General features: G+C 27.3%; 1 protein-coding gene across 1 annotated transcript; it reads right to left on the bottom strand.

The window, feature by feature from the left end:
- Positions 1-4: 4 nt before the first annotated feature.
- LOC145750937 (dual oxidase 2-like) lies at positions 5-16,117 on the bottom strand. Its single transcript, XM_082567008.1, has 31 exons — positions 16,057-16,117; positions 15,774-15,848; positions 15,287-15,448; positions 14,706-14,841; positions 14,272-14,446; positions 13,806-13,950; positions 12,325-12,491; positions 11,870-11,963; positions 11,586-11,803; positions 10,967-11,122; positions 10,565-10,672; positions 10,172-10,350; positions 9,716-9,840; positions 9,404-9,550; positions 8,847-8,995; positions 8,634-8,777; positions 7,760-7,948; positions 7,041-7,257; positions 6,598-6,691; positions 5,944-6,119; positions 5,740-5,821; positions 5,307-5,491; positions 4,596-4,826; positions 3,741-3,924; positions 3,197-3,320; positions 2,629-2,808; positions 2,052-2,222; positions 1,569-1,727; positions 1,166-1,321; positions 612-740; positions 5-508 (listed from the first exon to the last, which is right to left on the bottom strand). Exons 1-31 carry the CDS (start codon positions 16,115-16,117, stop codon positions 386-388), a joined length of 4,641 nt encoding a protein of 1,546 aa, XP_082423134.1. The 3' UTR covers positions 5-385.
- Between the last annotated feature and the right edge of the window lie 250 nt (positions 16,118-16,367).

A 16,367-nucleotide genomic window follows, 5' to 3' on the forward strand; every position in this document is an offset into this window, starting at 1 on the left:
GGGATTGTATTACAAAGAATTCTTTAAAAACAAAATTAAAATAATTAATTCAGTTTTTGCTGAGTAACGTTTTTAAATCTGTTACAGAAACTAATTTTTTTGAAAAACTAGAAAAAAATATAAGTCAAATTAATTAAAGGCGCACAAAATATAGATACTCAAAAATTTAAATTTTACATATACACATAATTACAAAAAAACTTCAACTACACTTAAATAAAAACAGTAATATACTAAAAGTAATATACTAAAAGCAAATTGCATAATTTTAAATGTTTCTGCATATATAATATGGTAATCAATTGACAAAACACTTAAATTAATAAATTTTAATTTACTAAATAGCACTTTTAAGGTTTGTTCGTATATAAAGGGTTTTTAAGTTTTAAAAGTTTTCAAAGTGATGATAAAACATTCCCCCCTTTCTTCTGTTTAATTTTGAACAAGATTTTTGGACATTTTTAGTCATTGGGGGTGGCCCACAACTGAATACCCCAAACTTTTTTACCTAAAATTCAATAGAATTGTGTAAAAATAAAATAAAAATTAGTTATACTAAATTATTTTATAAATGTACTATTAAAAAATATAAATTGTGTTTTAGTATTTACCGAGTTATATTTTTCTTTTAAAGATCTGAAAAATTGTTCAAAATTTGGTCTTCCGAAATTGGTGGAAGCTTTCAATCCAGTAAACATTGATCTTCCTTGTAATTTCTTAAACTTTTCCTCACAAATATACTAAAAGTAAGTAATAAAATATTACTTTAAATGCTAAACACAATGATGTATTAGTAAAACAATTAGTGTTTTTACAAAAGGTCTTTAGTTCAATTCCCACTGCTTCAATTTACAGCACCCCAAAATAGATACAAAAAAAAATTGACAGACTATTTATACCACAATTTTTATCAATAATATTTTAAACTAACAAAGATATCTCAAGTCTGTGTCATAGAAGCAAATGTTACTCTAAAGTCGTCATTTTCACATTAAGTAAAGTCGTTATTTTCACATTAAGAATAAAAATACTACCAAAGTTTTTTAAAAATTAAGCTAGGGTAAGAAATATTTAAAAGAAATTTGATCAAGAGTTTTAAAAAAGAAAAATCAATAAAATTAAAAAATTAAATAAAGTCAAATCAATTTACAAAATTCTTTCTTACCAACATAGTTGTTCTTAGATCAAAGTTGGTGGAAAGCTGAGTAATATAAATAAAAGTTTCTAACATATTTTCTTCATCTTTTTCCTCAACTTCTCTAATAGTTTCAACCAACCATTCATATTGTTTTTGGTCTCGAGTTACCCAAATAAAAATAATCTAAAAAAGATTTTATATATTTTGGAAAAGAAAATCAGAACATAATGTCCTAAGTTTAATTCCCACTGCTACCATGCTCAAAAACCATTTAAGGGGTTAATAATTGGGCAATTATACCCAAAAGTATTTAAAACAGTTAAATTTAACTTGAAGTTGGGTCGTGGTAACTGATGTTACTTTATGTTTACGCTGTGAAGTCAACTTTCTCACATTAAATATAAATTTAATATAAAAACTTGACATTTACCTTCTTGCATTGAATAACTTGTCCAGATTGAGCCACATTGACAAGATCCTTAAGAATGGAAGCAAATGGAGTTACTCCAATACCACCACCAACTAAAATGGCAACATCATACTTGTACCAATCTTGATGACCTTCTCCAAACGGACCATCCAAGAAAATCTAAAAAATAAAATTTTTTTGCTAAAAATTTTGCGCATTCTCGTAAGTTACCCAAAATTTTAAAAATCTATTTTAAAAATCAAATTTTAAAAATTAAAATTTTACAATCTATATATAATAGGGCTTAGTGAATGATTTACGGATGTATATGTGTAAGTTAAATTTAAAGACCTGCAAAATAGATAAAACTGCAGTTTGTGGTGCACAGATAAATTATTGTGAGCAAATATTAGCTAAAATTTGTGACCATTACAACAATTAAAATGCAGACCGTAGGGCAAGCTATTAACAAGCTACAATAAAAATACCAAAACCAAACTTTACCTTGGGGTAAGGGGACCCGTTTAATTTAGCAGGATCGTAAATTTTTCTTAATCTTTCGGTCCATGACCCAGTTGCCCTGATATGAAGTTTTAAAGTTTTTTCACAGGGGGCAGATGATAAGGTGAATGGATGATATTCATTTGGAGATAGATCCAGGCAAGCTATTCTAACCTGTGGTAGTATAAACATCTTAATTGTAGTGGTATACTTTTGCATTAATTTAAGATAAAATAAAAAGACTTGCAGTTTTTTTTTAATTTAAACAAATGTTTTTTTAAATTTAAACAAACAAATATTTTGACCGGCAGCATGGTGTAGAGGTAAGACACTTACTACACCACACATGAGGTCGTGGATTCAATCCCCACTACACTCATGCTGTAGCGCACTTGAGTAAGGTGGCTCAATTATTAGGCAATTATAATCTATATAATACCCCAAACTGCCACAGACAACTCGAGACTGGGTCGGAGTAACTGATGTTACTCTATGTTTAGGTCGCGATTCGACCTTTCCACATTAAGGATAAAGAAAAATTTTTTAACCTGATTAAAAAATAAACAGTCAGTAAAATTACCCATTGTCCAGCTTTATAATGAAAATAATGTGGTTTCTGAAATTCCAAACAGGTAACTTGAGATGGCAACAGTTCGGCTTTTATAACCTTGATTTCAATTCGATTTCTGGATAAACTGTAAAGTTTGTCGAACGTAAACAATATTGCTGGCACCAAAAAGTAAAGATAAAAACCAGGAAGCTAAAAAAGTAAAAGTAACAATAAATTATAAAATAAAAATTTGTTAAAGACTACCTTAACATTCTAAACATAAAGATACTTACTATTAGTCACTTCAACCCAGTCTTAAGTTGCATTTGGCAATTTTAAACCATAAAGGCCATATCTAAAATTAACCAGTTAATTTTTAAAAAAGAAAAAACATAATTACTTAAATTTTTACAAAATATTTACTACATGAAAGTAGTGGGAATCCAACCCAAGATCTATTGTTTTAATGTCCAGTGCTTTGACTATAACAACGAGGCAGCAATTTAAAAAAATAACTATAAATACTTTTTAATACAACTACTTCTTAGTAATTTTAAAATCAATATCAAAATATAACTAAACAATTATGTTAACTTACTTGTATAAGCATACCACTTCCATGTAAAACAGTGAAGAAATAAATCGATATATAACCAATTAAATGGGTCCACTGAAACCATTTAAATATATGTTGGCGTGAAAATTCTAATGCAAATACATACCTAAAAGTTAAAAAAAGTAAATTAATAAAATATTGGCATTTTTGTATTTATTTATCTTTGATGTAAACAGGTTAACCTAAAGCCCTAAACATAGAGTAGCGTGATGTAACACCGGCAGCGTGGTGTAGTGGTAAGAACACTTGCTACACCACCATGAGGTCGTGGGTTCAATCCCCACTGCTCTCATGCTGTAGGGCCCTTGAGTAAGGCGCTATAACGGTATGAACTCCTGCTAAGCCAGCATTTATTCAGTAGCTTAATTACCTGGCAATTATAGTCTATATTATCCCAAACTACCTTATGGCAACTCGAGACTGGGTCAGAGTAACTGATATTACTATTTGTTTAGGTCGCGAGCAGTGGAGATCAAATTTAAATATAAAACCTAACTATTTATTTATATAAATCAAATTTACTTACATTATGATAAAAACCAAAGTCAAAATAACGCCAGTGATTCCAGTTAAAGTTTGAAACAACCAGAATACAAAGTTAGGAATATAATCGCTGGTGTACCAAATGTCAGGAAAAATACAATTTAGTTCGGTTGGTGATTGAGTTGATATTGAATAGAAGTTGACACCGTGACCCACAATATGTACAACTAGAGAAAATTAATTTTAGGTAATTTTTTGTAAATTCTGCAGTTAAAAAAATTTAAAAAGGAACAGAGGATAAGAAAATGAAAATTTTAGGAAGTCCTTAGTTTGATCCTCACTGCTTTTGTGCCATGTGCCATTGAGTTAGGCTTAAAATAATACATAACTTTATGCTTACGCTGTAAATCCCAATATATAAATTTTTATTAATTTTAGATAAACTTTTGTTTTTCCTTAGTTAGAAAATAAAAGAAAAACATTTTACACACTAGAAATAATGTTAGAAGCCCCTAGGTTTAATTCCCACTGCTTCCATGTTATATGGACCGACAGCGTGGTGTAGTGGTAAAAACACTTGCTACACCACCATGAGGTTGTTGGTGCAATCCCCACTGATCTCATGCTGTAGCGCCCTTGAGTAAGGTGCTATAATCAGTACAAACTTCTGCTGAGCCAATACTTAATCAGCAGCTTATAATTATCAGCCAATTATAATCTATAATATCCCAAACTGCCACAGGCAACTCGAGACTGGGTCGGAGTAACTGGTGTTACTCTATGTTTAGGTAGCATATTCAACCTTCCTACTTTGAGGATAAAGATATATACATAAAAAAACTTTATGCTTATCTTAATATATATAAAAAAATAACCACTAAATGTAACTAAAATTTACCAGTAAAAAACAGAGACATCCACCCCAAAATTTTATGAAAAGCGACGGCAGAATCAAAAGGAAAATAAATATTCAAGAAAGTTTCACGCAGAAAGGTGATAGTATTTCTACACATGGTAAGAAGAAGGGTAGAGAGGTTAAACATTAAAGATCCTGCTGCTGCTCTTGCTAATGCAACCCAATAACCTCCAATTATATATAAACCTGAAGGGTGGTTTGTACTAACAACATCTAAAAATTAAAAAGTTAAAAATTTAAGTAAAATTCCTATTAATTATTTTATTTATTTTTTTCTAAGTTTTGTGCTAAAATAGAAACAGTGAAAAAATGTTTTTATATATATTTATCTTCATCCTCAATCTGAAAGGTCGACTTCGCGACCTAAACATAGAGTAACAACTGTTATCCAAACCCAGTCTCGAGTTGCCTTTGCCTGTTTGTTGATTATAATTGCCTAATAATTACGCTGCTAATCAAATGCTCGTTCAGCAGGAGTTTATACTGTTTATAGCGCCTTACTTAAGGGCGCTACAGCATGAGATCGCTGAGGATCAAACCCAAGACCTCGTGTAGTGTAGTCAGTGTTCTGAATACTACACTGCACTGCCAGAGTTGAACCTAGAGCCTTAAATTAAAGCGCCTTAAATTATCTCAGCAGTAAAGTTTTAATAGGTAATTTATACAATGTTATAACATAGAAAATTAACTTACAGAATGAATACAAAAACACTCCAATTGTTATCCATAGATAAAGTGAAAGCCAAAATATTTGTAGTGAATAATATTGAACATTATGTTCTACGCTAATCCAAAATGTATTCCATTTATTCTTTATTAATTTTTTTACTTTACTTATAAAAGCATTGTCTGCTGTATTAATGGTAGGGTTCAGAGATCTGAAAAAAAATAGAGTAAAATTAATTTTTTTTTAATTTGTAGATATTAATTTAACTTAAAACTTTTAGTTTTTTATTTTTTTCAAGTTTTGACTTTTTAAGAAGCTTTTAGGCATAGCTCATTTAAATTTAATAAAACTGACAAATCATAGAGTCTAGGGTTCGATTCCCACTGCTGTTATCTCATTTTTAGTTTAAGCTAAATTTTACCAGTATCTAATACATTTTTAGGAACAAATTTTTTTTACCTGTTTGTTGTTTGTGTATTGACATAAGTACGAAGTTTATTAGTAGATTTTTCTAACTTAGTGATTTTAAGTCGACTTTTTACTAAAAAAAATTTAACAAAGTTTAAAAACAAAAAAATAAAAACGCCCTTAAAAACAATTTTTTTTTAAAGTTACAATAAACTTAAAAAAGGAATAATTTTATTAAAAAAATAATTAAATTACTGTTGCTGTTAAGTGTAGAATTATTAATACAGTCTTCATATTGCCTCATTATTGTTTTAAAATCTTCAAAATTTAAATTTGAATTATTTTCAAACTGATTTTCCTGAATTAAAGTTTCAATAATTCCATCCAATAATTTAAAGTCAATCGAGGCATTTAATGACTTGACCATTGACCTATAAATGTATTTTTATTACTAGGAATTTAGTTATTTTTTCTTAAGAAAGGTAGGCCTTATTCACAGACTCAACTTAGACCACACATGAGGTCGTGAGTTCAATTTCCACTGATCTCATGCTGTAGGCGCGCTTAAGTAAGACGCTATAAACTGTATGAACTCCTGCTGAGCCAGCACTTAATCAGCAGTATAATTGTCGAGCAATTATAATCTATAATATCCCAAACTGCCACAGGCAACTTGAGACTGGGTCAGAGTAACTGTTGTTACTCTATGTTTAGGTCGCGCATTCGACTTTCCCACATCGAGGATAAAAAATAAAAAAATCACGATGGTTACCCAATAAAAATACTAAAAACAAAGATTACAAATAAGAAATACACACTTAAGTTGGTAAAAGAAAGTAATAAACTATGTTGTTTTATATTTTGTTGTATGCATTTTGTAATTTATTTGCAGTTAGAAAAGTTACTTACCCTATCATGTTTTTAAACTGTTCAATTTGTAGAAATCCAGTTTTGTTTAAATCATAAACGTTGAACATAAATTCTAACTTGTCCTCTACTGTACCTAATAATAAAAAAATTGTAAGAATTGCAAAAATTTTAACCCACCTAAATTAAAAAAAAAATTATATTAGAAATATGTTTTAAAAATTTGTTAAAAAGGACCCCCAAAATGCCATTGAACAAAAACCTTAACCTAGGCCCATTTTGGGGTATTTTTCACAAAATAACTAATAAAAGAAAATTTTCTAGGAGTTTTAGGGTTAATTTTTAGGGGGTTTTGTTGTGGGTTTAATTTATCCCCAAGGGGTATTCAAGCTAGGAGTTTTTAGGGATCTTCTTAATAAAAACGGGTGTTTTCCCTAATGAGCTACTGTAATAAATCATTTTAAATTAACTTAAATTATTTTTACCTTTTATAAACGTGACACTCATTTTTAAAAACTCTTCAAACGTGATAAAACCATCTTTGTCCGTGTCAATCTCAGTGAAAATATATTCAACAAATTGATTATTTTCTTTCATTTGAATGTAATCAGCAAATTCGGATTTGTTTAATTTTGTTGTTACTAACTGATTAATGTTTGACGGGAATTGATAATTTTCAGCTCCCTTCTCCATATTCATTGACTATCAAAAAAAAATGTTAATATACAATTTGTTTATATATATTTTATCCTTGATATGAAAAGATAACTTATACATTAATTTACATTTCAGAAGGAGTTTGTATAAATTATAGCACTTATTTTAAAAGGTAGGGTCACGACCTAAACATAGAGTAACATTTGTTACCCCTTCCCAGTCTTGAGTTGCCTTTGGCAGTTTGGGATATTAAAGATTATAATTGCCCGGTAATATTGCTGCTGATTAAGTGCTGGCTCAGCAGGAGTTTATACCGTTTATAGTGCCTTACTTAAGGGCGTTGTTACAGCATGAGAGCAATGCAAATCAAACCCAGGACCTCATGTAGTGAAGCCAAGTGTTCTGACCACTACATACTGCAGGTACCTTACTCAAGAGTGCTTAAACATGAAGACATTTGGGATTGAACCTAGGACCTCATGTAATAAGGAAACTTGTTTGAGCTACTACAACATATTTATTAAACTGGACTAATAATGTTACTTACTTCAGCTAATGCTTTTTTAAAGAAATTTTTTAATTCCGAATCTCGTTTTTCTTTTGTGTTTGCTAATTTTAATAATTGTTGTTCTTTGAAAAGTTTTTCAGTAACAGCAACTTCATGAATTATTTTCAAGTAATTTATTAATTTGTAAACAAAAATTTCTTTCTGTTTCTTGTTTGAAAATGTAAGCACCTATAAAAAATATAAATTAAAAATAAGTAAATTTTTTAAGTATTTTTAAACCAAAATTTTATTATCGATGTTGAATAGTTGCAACCCTCAACTAATATTTGCCAGCGATAAGTCACCACAAACAGCCTATTTAATTTTTAGGCTTATATAATGCACATAAATATATATATATATATATCTTTTCCACTAAGCTCTATTATCTATAAATGTTAGTATTAAGTTAAATTATACTACAAAAATTATTTAATGCAATGTATAAAATGATAAAATCAAGTTTTTGGTTTTAGTTAAAAAAAACATAACATAGTTACACGCCGGTGGTGTAGTGGAAAGAACACTTGCTACACCACACATGAGGTCGTGGGTTCAATCCCCACTGATCTCATGCTGTAGTGCCCTTGAGGAAGGCGCTATAAACGGTATGAACTCCTGCTGAGCCAGCACTTAATCAGCAGTATAATTATCGGACAATTATAATCTTTAATATCACAAACTGCCACAGACAACCTAAGGCTGAGTCGGAGTAACTGATGTTACTCTATGTTAAAGTTGCGCATTCGACTTTCCCACATCTAGGATAACAATATATACAACAAAAAAAATAATTATGTTATGAAATTTTTAAACATGGTTTTGTAGTAAAAAATCTGTTTCTGACTTAATTTTTATTAAATATTTTACTTACCAGGTCATAATTATTCTCATTAGTTTTCACAAATGCACTGAGAGAATTTGAACTCCAAACTTCAACGTTGGAACAAGATAAAAATAAAATTTCACGTTTTGATTTTTTGCTTGTGATTTCTATTAAATCTTGAGTTAGACGAATCTATAAAAAAAATTTATTTTTTTACATTTTTTAAACAAAATTATATTTTATTTTTTAGCATAATCTTACCTTTACACTTTGTCTGTTTTTGCCTAGAATTTCTTTAGCTTTTATTATATCGATATTATTTTCAGAAGTAAATAAACTTTTCTTTTTTTTCGCTCTTTTTATTTCTCGTCGTTTAAGAAAAACGAGAGTTCGCATAAATACAAATACACCTACAAAAAAAATCGAATTAGTTTTTATTAAATAAAAGTAGAAGCAGTGGGAATCAAACCCAAAACCTCATGTAGTAAAAGCAAGTTTAAAAACTCTTAGGTAATAAAATACTAACATATTATAATAATTTTTTTATTGTAAAAAAAATTAAATTTTAACTAAACTGTAAAAAAATTAAATTTAAGTCTTAAGTTGCCTTTGGTAGTTTGAGATATTATAGAACATATTTTTGCGATAATTAATCTGCTAATTAAGTGTTGACTCAACAGGAGCATTTATAGCTCTTTATTTATACCCGCTACAGCATGACAGCAGTGGGATTAAAACCTAGGACCTCTTGTTAGAAAACTAATAGTACTGACAACTACACCATGCTGCCAGTTAGAATATTATTTTAGACTACTTACCAATCAACACAACTCCAAAACCGATAAATGAAAGAGCAAAAGAGAATTCGTTTCCCTCAAAGTAATCTTTAGTATTTAGTGGAACACAATTTTCCATGTCAGTTTCTTTAATTTGGAAAGGTTGTGGACAAAATAACTTTGTGTCAACTGCAAATTTTTTAAATAATTGTAAATTTTTTTTTATAAATTTTATAATAAACAAAATGTTGGCTATTAAAATTCATTTTACAATATGAATATCAATATTTAAAACTCCTTCAAAATTTCTAAGTGCCAATTTTAAAATAAAATGTTATTTTAAATTTTTTTTACTTTTAGTGTCCCATGTAAATGGGTTGTCTTGAATATCAGTGTCTTCAAACTGTGGGTTGGTTCTTAATATAACATCTCTGATTGAAGTATTAAAAATTGAGTCAATTTCTGAGCTGTTAAATAACCTAAAAAAATACAAAAAAAAAATAAAAAAAAAATTATTTTTTTTACATTAAAAAAAACTAATACCTTAATATTTTTTACACAAAATTTTTTTTAGCCTTTTTTAAAAAAAATATATTTAATTTAAAAACAATTTACTTTTTTAATATTTTTTCTAGTCAATAGCCTGCCCTAATGTTTAATTCAATCGTTGTAAAGTAGTTGCAACATTCAACTAATATTTGCTGGCAATAATTTAACCGAGCACCACAAATGGCAGTGTTATTTATTTTGTAGGCCTATATATTAGCTACAAGGCTACTAGAAATATATTGATAGCAATTAAGTTTTTACCCATTTTCTTGATTTTCGAACCAAAATCGATCTCCGTTCCTCAATTTTAGAAACTGATCCCTTATTATTTTATGGAATAATTCCCCGATTTTTCCATCTGAACATTCCATCAGACCTCCAATAAAAACATCAACTTTGCTCAAAGTGTTGTTGTGTATCAACTCAAAATCTTTCAAAAGCTAAAAAAACACGAATTGTTAAATACATAAATATGAAAAAGTATTTATACGTCTAAAAGTTACATATGTTTAAAAAAAATAAGTAATATTAGGTTAATAAAATAGCAAAAAATTAATTTAAAAAGTCTAATTTAGTTAAAGTAAAATATTAAACAATTTTAGTTAAAACTGTAAAAAAAAAATTTTTTTTTTGGCTTAATAAAACATAAGTTACTTTTTGATTCAATGAATTATCCACAATTTCGTGAAAATGATTTTTCTTTGACAACCCCAAATCTTTTCTGGCAGTATTATAATCAGGTAAACCATGATCCCTCCCTTGCTATAACATAAATATTAAAAAGTTTAAAAATAATTAGTCTATATATAATGGGGCCTAGTGGATGACATATTATAGGCATGTAAAATAATTAAAACTGCCGTTTGCGGTGCTCAGGTAAATTATCACGGGCAATATTAGATGAAAGTTGCAAAATTATCACAAAAATTTAAATCCCAATCGTTTGGTGAGCTTTCGACTAGTAATAAATTAAGAAAAAATAATTTAGTTTCCGAAACATTTTTTTTAATTTTTTGCCATCATAAATAATTTTTTTATACAACTTTTTTAAGTTACCTGAATTGTCATAGCAACCAAGTCACGCCTAGTAAAATGCAATGGACCATGATAATAATTCCTCCAATCAGAGTTGATCACATGATCGCCAGGCTCCGAAATCTGACTTGACATCCCTAATAATATTTCATCAATATCTGTTTCTCTAAATGCCTCCTAAAAATTAGATTTTAATAAGTTATGCTTTAGTATATTTTTATTTTAATTATTTTTTTGATGAATATTTTTATTTAATTTTGGGGTAACTAGTCAAGCTGACAACCTAAACATAGAGTAACATCAGTTTCCCAACCCAGAATCGAGTTGCCTGTGGCAGTTTGGGATATTATAGAATATAATCGCCCAATATTTAAACTGCTGATTAAGTGTTAGCTCAGCAGGAGTTTATACTGTTTATAGCATCTTACTCAAGGGCGCTACAGCATGACAGCAGTGGGGATTAAACCCAGAACCTCATGTAGAAAAGGCATATGTTCTGACCACTACACCACGCTGCCAGTAAATTAAATTCCTAGTATAGTTTAATAAAATAAACAAACAAAAAGTTTTTTTTACTAGGTTGATTTTTTAATTTTTAATTTTATTTTTAATAAATTTCGATTAAATTAAAAAATTTTACCTCGCAATTCCAAAAAATATTGCAAACTCTAAGCGCCCTTTTTCCGACATGACTCAGCATAAACTCTCTGTCGCTTCCAGCGGTGAACTTGCTCGTTTTCCGGTAATTGCATGTCCTATCTCTTCTTAACACACCAGTGGGCAGCAGAGAGTAGATATATTGTTTTGCCGAGCTTTGAAAGATGTTGCTAATTCCAACCGGTAAAGAAGAATCGTAACCTAAAAAATAAAAAATTCGTGAATTTGATTAAATTCAAAGTGTTTACTCAAAATAAAAGTGTTTACCTTGAAAAGGAGGGATAAATGAGCAGGTTTTGTTTTTAATTTGTGAGTTAGAACAACCAAGTAAAAGTGGGAGCCAGTCGTACATTACTATTTTCTAAAAAAAAATATTTTTTTTTTTAAATAAAAATTTTAAAAAATTGAAAAAGAAATTTTAAAATAAAAAATTGAAAAATTTTTAAACATAATACTAGAACATAAAAATATATTTTTTGGGTATTTATTATCGATAGTTGATAATTTTAAATGCCCAAAAACAAAGTTTTATTACAAAATTGACAACAAATTTACACAAATTTTACAAAAAATGTTTTTAAAACTAAAATAATTTGTTAGTGTCATGCTGAAAAAAAAAATTATAGGCTAATAAAAAATTCCAAAGTTGAATTATCATAAATATATGAGCGTATGTAAAAAAAATTTCTAATTTTAGTAAATTATTAATTTTAGTGTAATACTTGGTATGTTGCAATGTTTTGTATCCTGGCTTCATTAAAAACTTTCTCATCGCTCCAATTTAAATGTTTGTTTCTTAACAGAGTTGCAAGATAATTATGATGTCGAAACCATAAAACTTGAATCGATAACAAAAATGGATTCTCGTTTCCAAATCTGTTTCCAATCACTAAAAATAAAAAAATGTATAATATATACTGGCAGCATGGTTTAGTGGTAAGAACACTTGCTACACCACTATGAGGTCGTGGGTTTAATCCCCACTGCTCTCATGCTGAAGTAAGGCGCTATAAACGGTATGAACTCCTGCTGAGCCAGCACTTAATCAGCAGCATAATTATCGGGCAATTATAATCTATAATATCTCAAACTGCCACAGGCAACTCGAGACTGGGTCGAAGTAACTGATGTTACTTAATGTTTAGGTCGCGCAATCGACTTTCCCACATTGAGGATAATAATATAAAAAAATATATATATAATTTTAGAAATAAAATATTTATATAGCCTTATGAAAGTTTTAATTATATATTTAAAAAATAAAAATATCTCAAAATAGAAAAGTTTTGCATTTTTTTTGTTATATTTTTTTAAATATTTTTATTGTATTTGCATAGTTTCTATTTTTGATTTTTAACAAGATATTCAAATTTATTTTTAAATTAACAATCAATCTATCTCTTTTTAATGTTTGTGCAGCTTTTTTCGTCAATTTTTATAGGATCTTAAAATTTATTTTACTTTACCGGACTATTGTATGCATATTAAATAACAAGTAAAGGGAAAAAATCTAATTTAAATAAAGTAAACGAAAATGTGTCATTAAATATACAGTAGTTGGAAATTGGAGCAACCTTAATCAATATTAAGATTTTCAAATAAACTTTCACAATAATATTTCGCAAAAATTTTATATGCTAATTATTTAAAGGTATGGTTAACTTTATTAGGGTATTTTTTTGGTACTCAGAATTAAAATGTTTATTTTAACAAGTTCTTAGTATTAGAATTAAAAATATGACGTATTCTGAGGTCAATTTCAAAAGGTAAAATAAATATTACACATATATGTGTTAATTAAAATAAATATTTTTATGTCTAACGGTACAAGGTCTAGTTCTTATTAATTAACATTTAATTTGTATATTTTTTAATAAATTTAAATTAGTTCAAAAATTATTTTTAATAAAATTACGATAATTAATGAATTTTTTTTTAAATATTTTTTTGTTTACCTTTCCATAGCTATGTAAGCAATGATATTTCTTAAAATTCACGCCATATTTTTACATACTTTATTAAATTTTTGGATTTCGAATAATAAATATAAATGTGACTGTAACAATGGTAGCCTATTCTATAATTATTAAATATTTAAAAAAATGTTTTTATATTGTGAAATGCATTTTTAAACTAAATTCATAGTTAAATTTTAAATATTTGATTATTAAAAATCAAAAAAAAATCAAAAAATTTTGCTTACTTAAAAGTCGTTTTGCTGATTTCATGATTTTGTCTCTTGGCACTGCTGGATTAAAAAGTGGCAATCCTATTTTATTTAAATTAGGTAGTTTCCCCTCATCGTATTGTGATGCAAGCTCACCTCTACAATCTTGAGGGTCATTACTCTGTTAAAAAAAATGAAATAAATAAAAATTATTTTTTTTCTGATTTTTATTAAATTTTTTTATGATTTTATTTTTTTAGGCTGTTTTATTTAGGTTTCAGATTTTTTTTACCTTATATTTTGTTATAACTTTTATATAAGTTTTTATGGTTTTGATTTAGTTTTTTTACCATTTTTATTTATTTTTTTTGGAATTTTTATTCAATTTTTTTCTTAAGTTTTAATTAATTTTTAACAATTTTTTAGAATTTTTATTTTATATTACCAAAAATATTACAGAATACAAGTTGAATTTATACTCAAAATTGGGGTAAAAACTTACAATTGAGGCAAAAATATTTGAGTTTTTGTTTCTGTTCTCACATCGAGTTTTAAACAAGCGGAGTTGATTTGCCCAACTTTTATCTGAACCATAAATTGAACTTCCGTCCAAGAATGACGAAACGTCGTTTAATTGGTCACGAGGTCGGTTACAACCCATGTTCTTCATATCGTAACTAAAAATTTTGTTAAAAAATTTTTAGTTACAATATGAAAAAAAAAAAAAAGAAATTTTGTTAAAAAATTTTTTTTTCCAAAAAAAATGCGGTGTATATATATTTATATTAATATAAAGTGTCTTAAAGATTATAATATTCATTTTTAAATATAGATTCGTTCCTTATTAATTATCTGAATATATCAAAGTACAATTTTTCCTTTGTTTTGTGTGTAAAATATTCATTTTGACCACATGCTCTATAATATATTTTTTACCTGGATCTTTTATAAGGAATTGAATTTGTTTTGTTTTTATCGAAATATTCATCAAAATCAGGAATTCGGATATCCATATTTTCACTTGGACAAACTGGCCGGTTTGAGTCCACGATTTCATTAAATATTTGTTGGCCTAAAAAATTAAAATGTATTCTTAAATTCGTATTTAAGCTTATGCAAATAAAAAAATTAAAAAAAAAAAAAATTTTCCTAAGTTTAATTTTTTGTTTGTCATTATGGTTTTGTTTAATTTCTAATGCCAGCATAAAAAGAATTGTTGCCATAAAGCTTTGTTTTGGCTACAAAACCATTACGTTTTTTGTTTAATTCTTACATAGAAAAAAAATCTTTTCTTCTAATAGAAAAGAATTCTCAGGTGATGATGACAACTCCTGTTTTGTCCAAACAGAAGTTGAAAAATATGAAATATCATTATGTCAATAATATCCAAAAATGATCATTAATTATTTTGGCAAAAGTTATATTTCAAAACTGAATCGAATTTTTGGCAGTTTTAGGATTTTTAAATACCTTTTTTTTTAATCACAAAAAAATTAAATAATTTTTTTAAAACTAACCAAAAAATGCGAATAGAACGGTTTTATTATACACTGATGGTAAACCAGATTCTCCAGACGTTAAAATGTTGCTTAAATCTCTCGGATTTGGTCGGTCTCCGCCGGAGGGAGCTGCAGTTCCATCTTGGTAGGTTGAAGTAACTTGTCGAGTTAAATGCGATCCTAAAAAAGTTTAAATTAAAAATTAAAAAAAAAATTAAAATTAAAAAAAAATAATTTAAGAAAAAAAAATTAAATAAAATTCCAGAATTTAAAATTAAAACATGCAAAAAATTCTATTTTATTGTCTCAAACGTCTATTACAAAAATACTTTACTGTTTAAATAAACATAATATTTCTCTGGCATTTATAAAACAACTTTTTAAATTAAATTCATATTAAATTTAAAAAAAAAATTTCTAAATTAAGTTTTACAAACCAAGGTTTGATAAGAGCCTTTTGACATTAAAAATGTTTAAAAATGTTTATAAAAAGTCACAAACTTACCCACTGCCCCCCATTCTGGGTTAGCTCTGTTGTTATACCAACCATCATATTGGGGGTACTCTTTTAAATCTTGCTCTAAAATAATATAAATTTTTTTTAAATAATTTTAAAAATATCTTTAAAAAAATGTTTTTTTTTAAACATTTTTTAACTGACTCTTTATTATTGTTAATTTTTTAATTTAATTGTTTGTTTTTTTTAAAAATATTTTTAGCCATTAATTATCAATATAAAATATAAAATATTATAAACTTAATAAAGTATTTCAAAGCCATATATTTACCTGAGCAATCACATTTATAAACAAATGTTATTACAATAAATACTAACATTAATCTACTCATTTTTAATCTTTAATATTTTTTAATTAAAAAAAGTCTAACTTTATATATAATTTAAGTTAAAAAAAATAAATTTTTTTGTATATAAAATTAGAGTATAGATTTATACTTTATTTTAGTAACAGAAATTTTCGATTTTATTTTAAACAAAATTTTCACCTTTTTATTTTGCTTATATAGCCCAGAAAAAGTGCCTACAGTAATAACCTTCTTTTTTTCCAATTGCCACAAAACCAAAAAAATAATATAACAA

Source organism: Corella eumyota, chromosome 4, assembly GCF_963082875.1.
Source record: "Corella eumyota chromosome 4, kaCorEumy4.1, whole genome shotgun sequence".
Classification (NCBI taxonomy): domain Eukaryota; kingdom Metazoa; phylum Chordata; class Ascidiacea; order Phlebobranchia; family Corellidae; genus Corella; species Corella eumyota.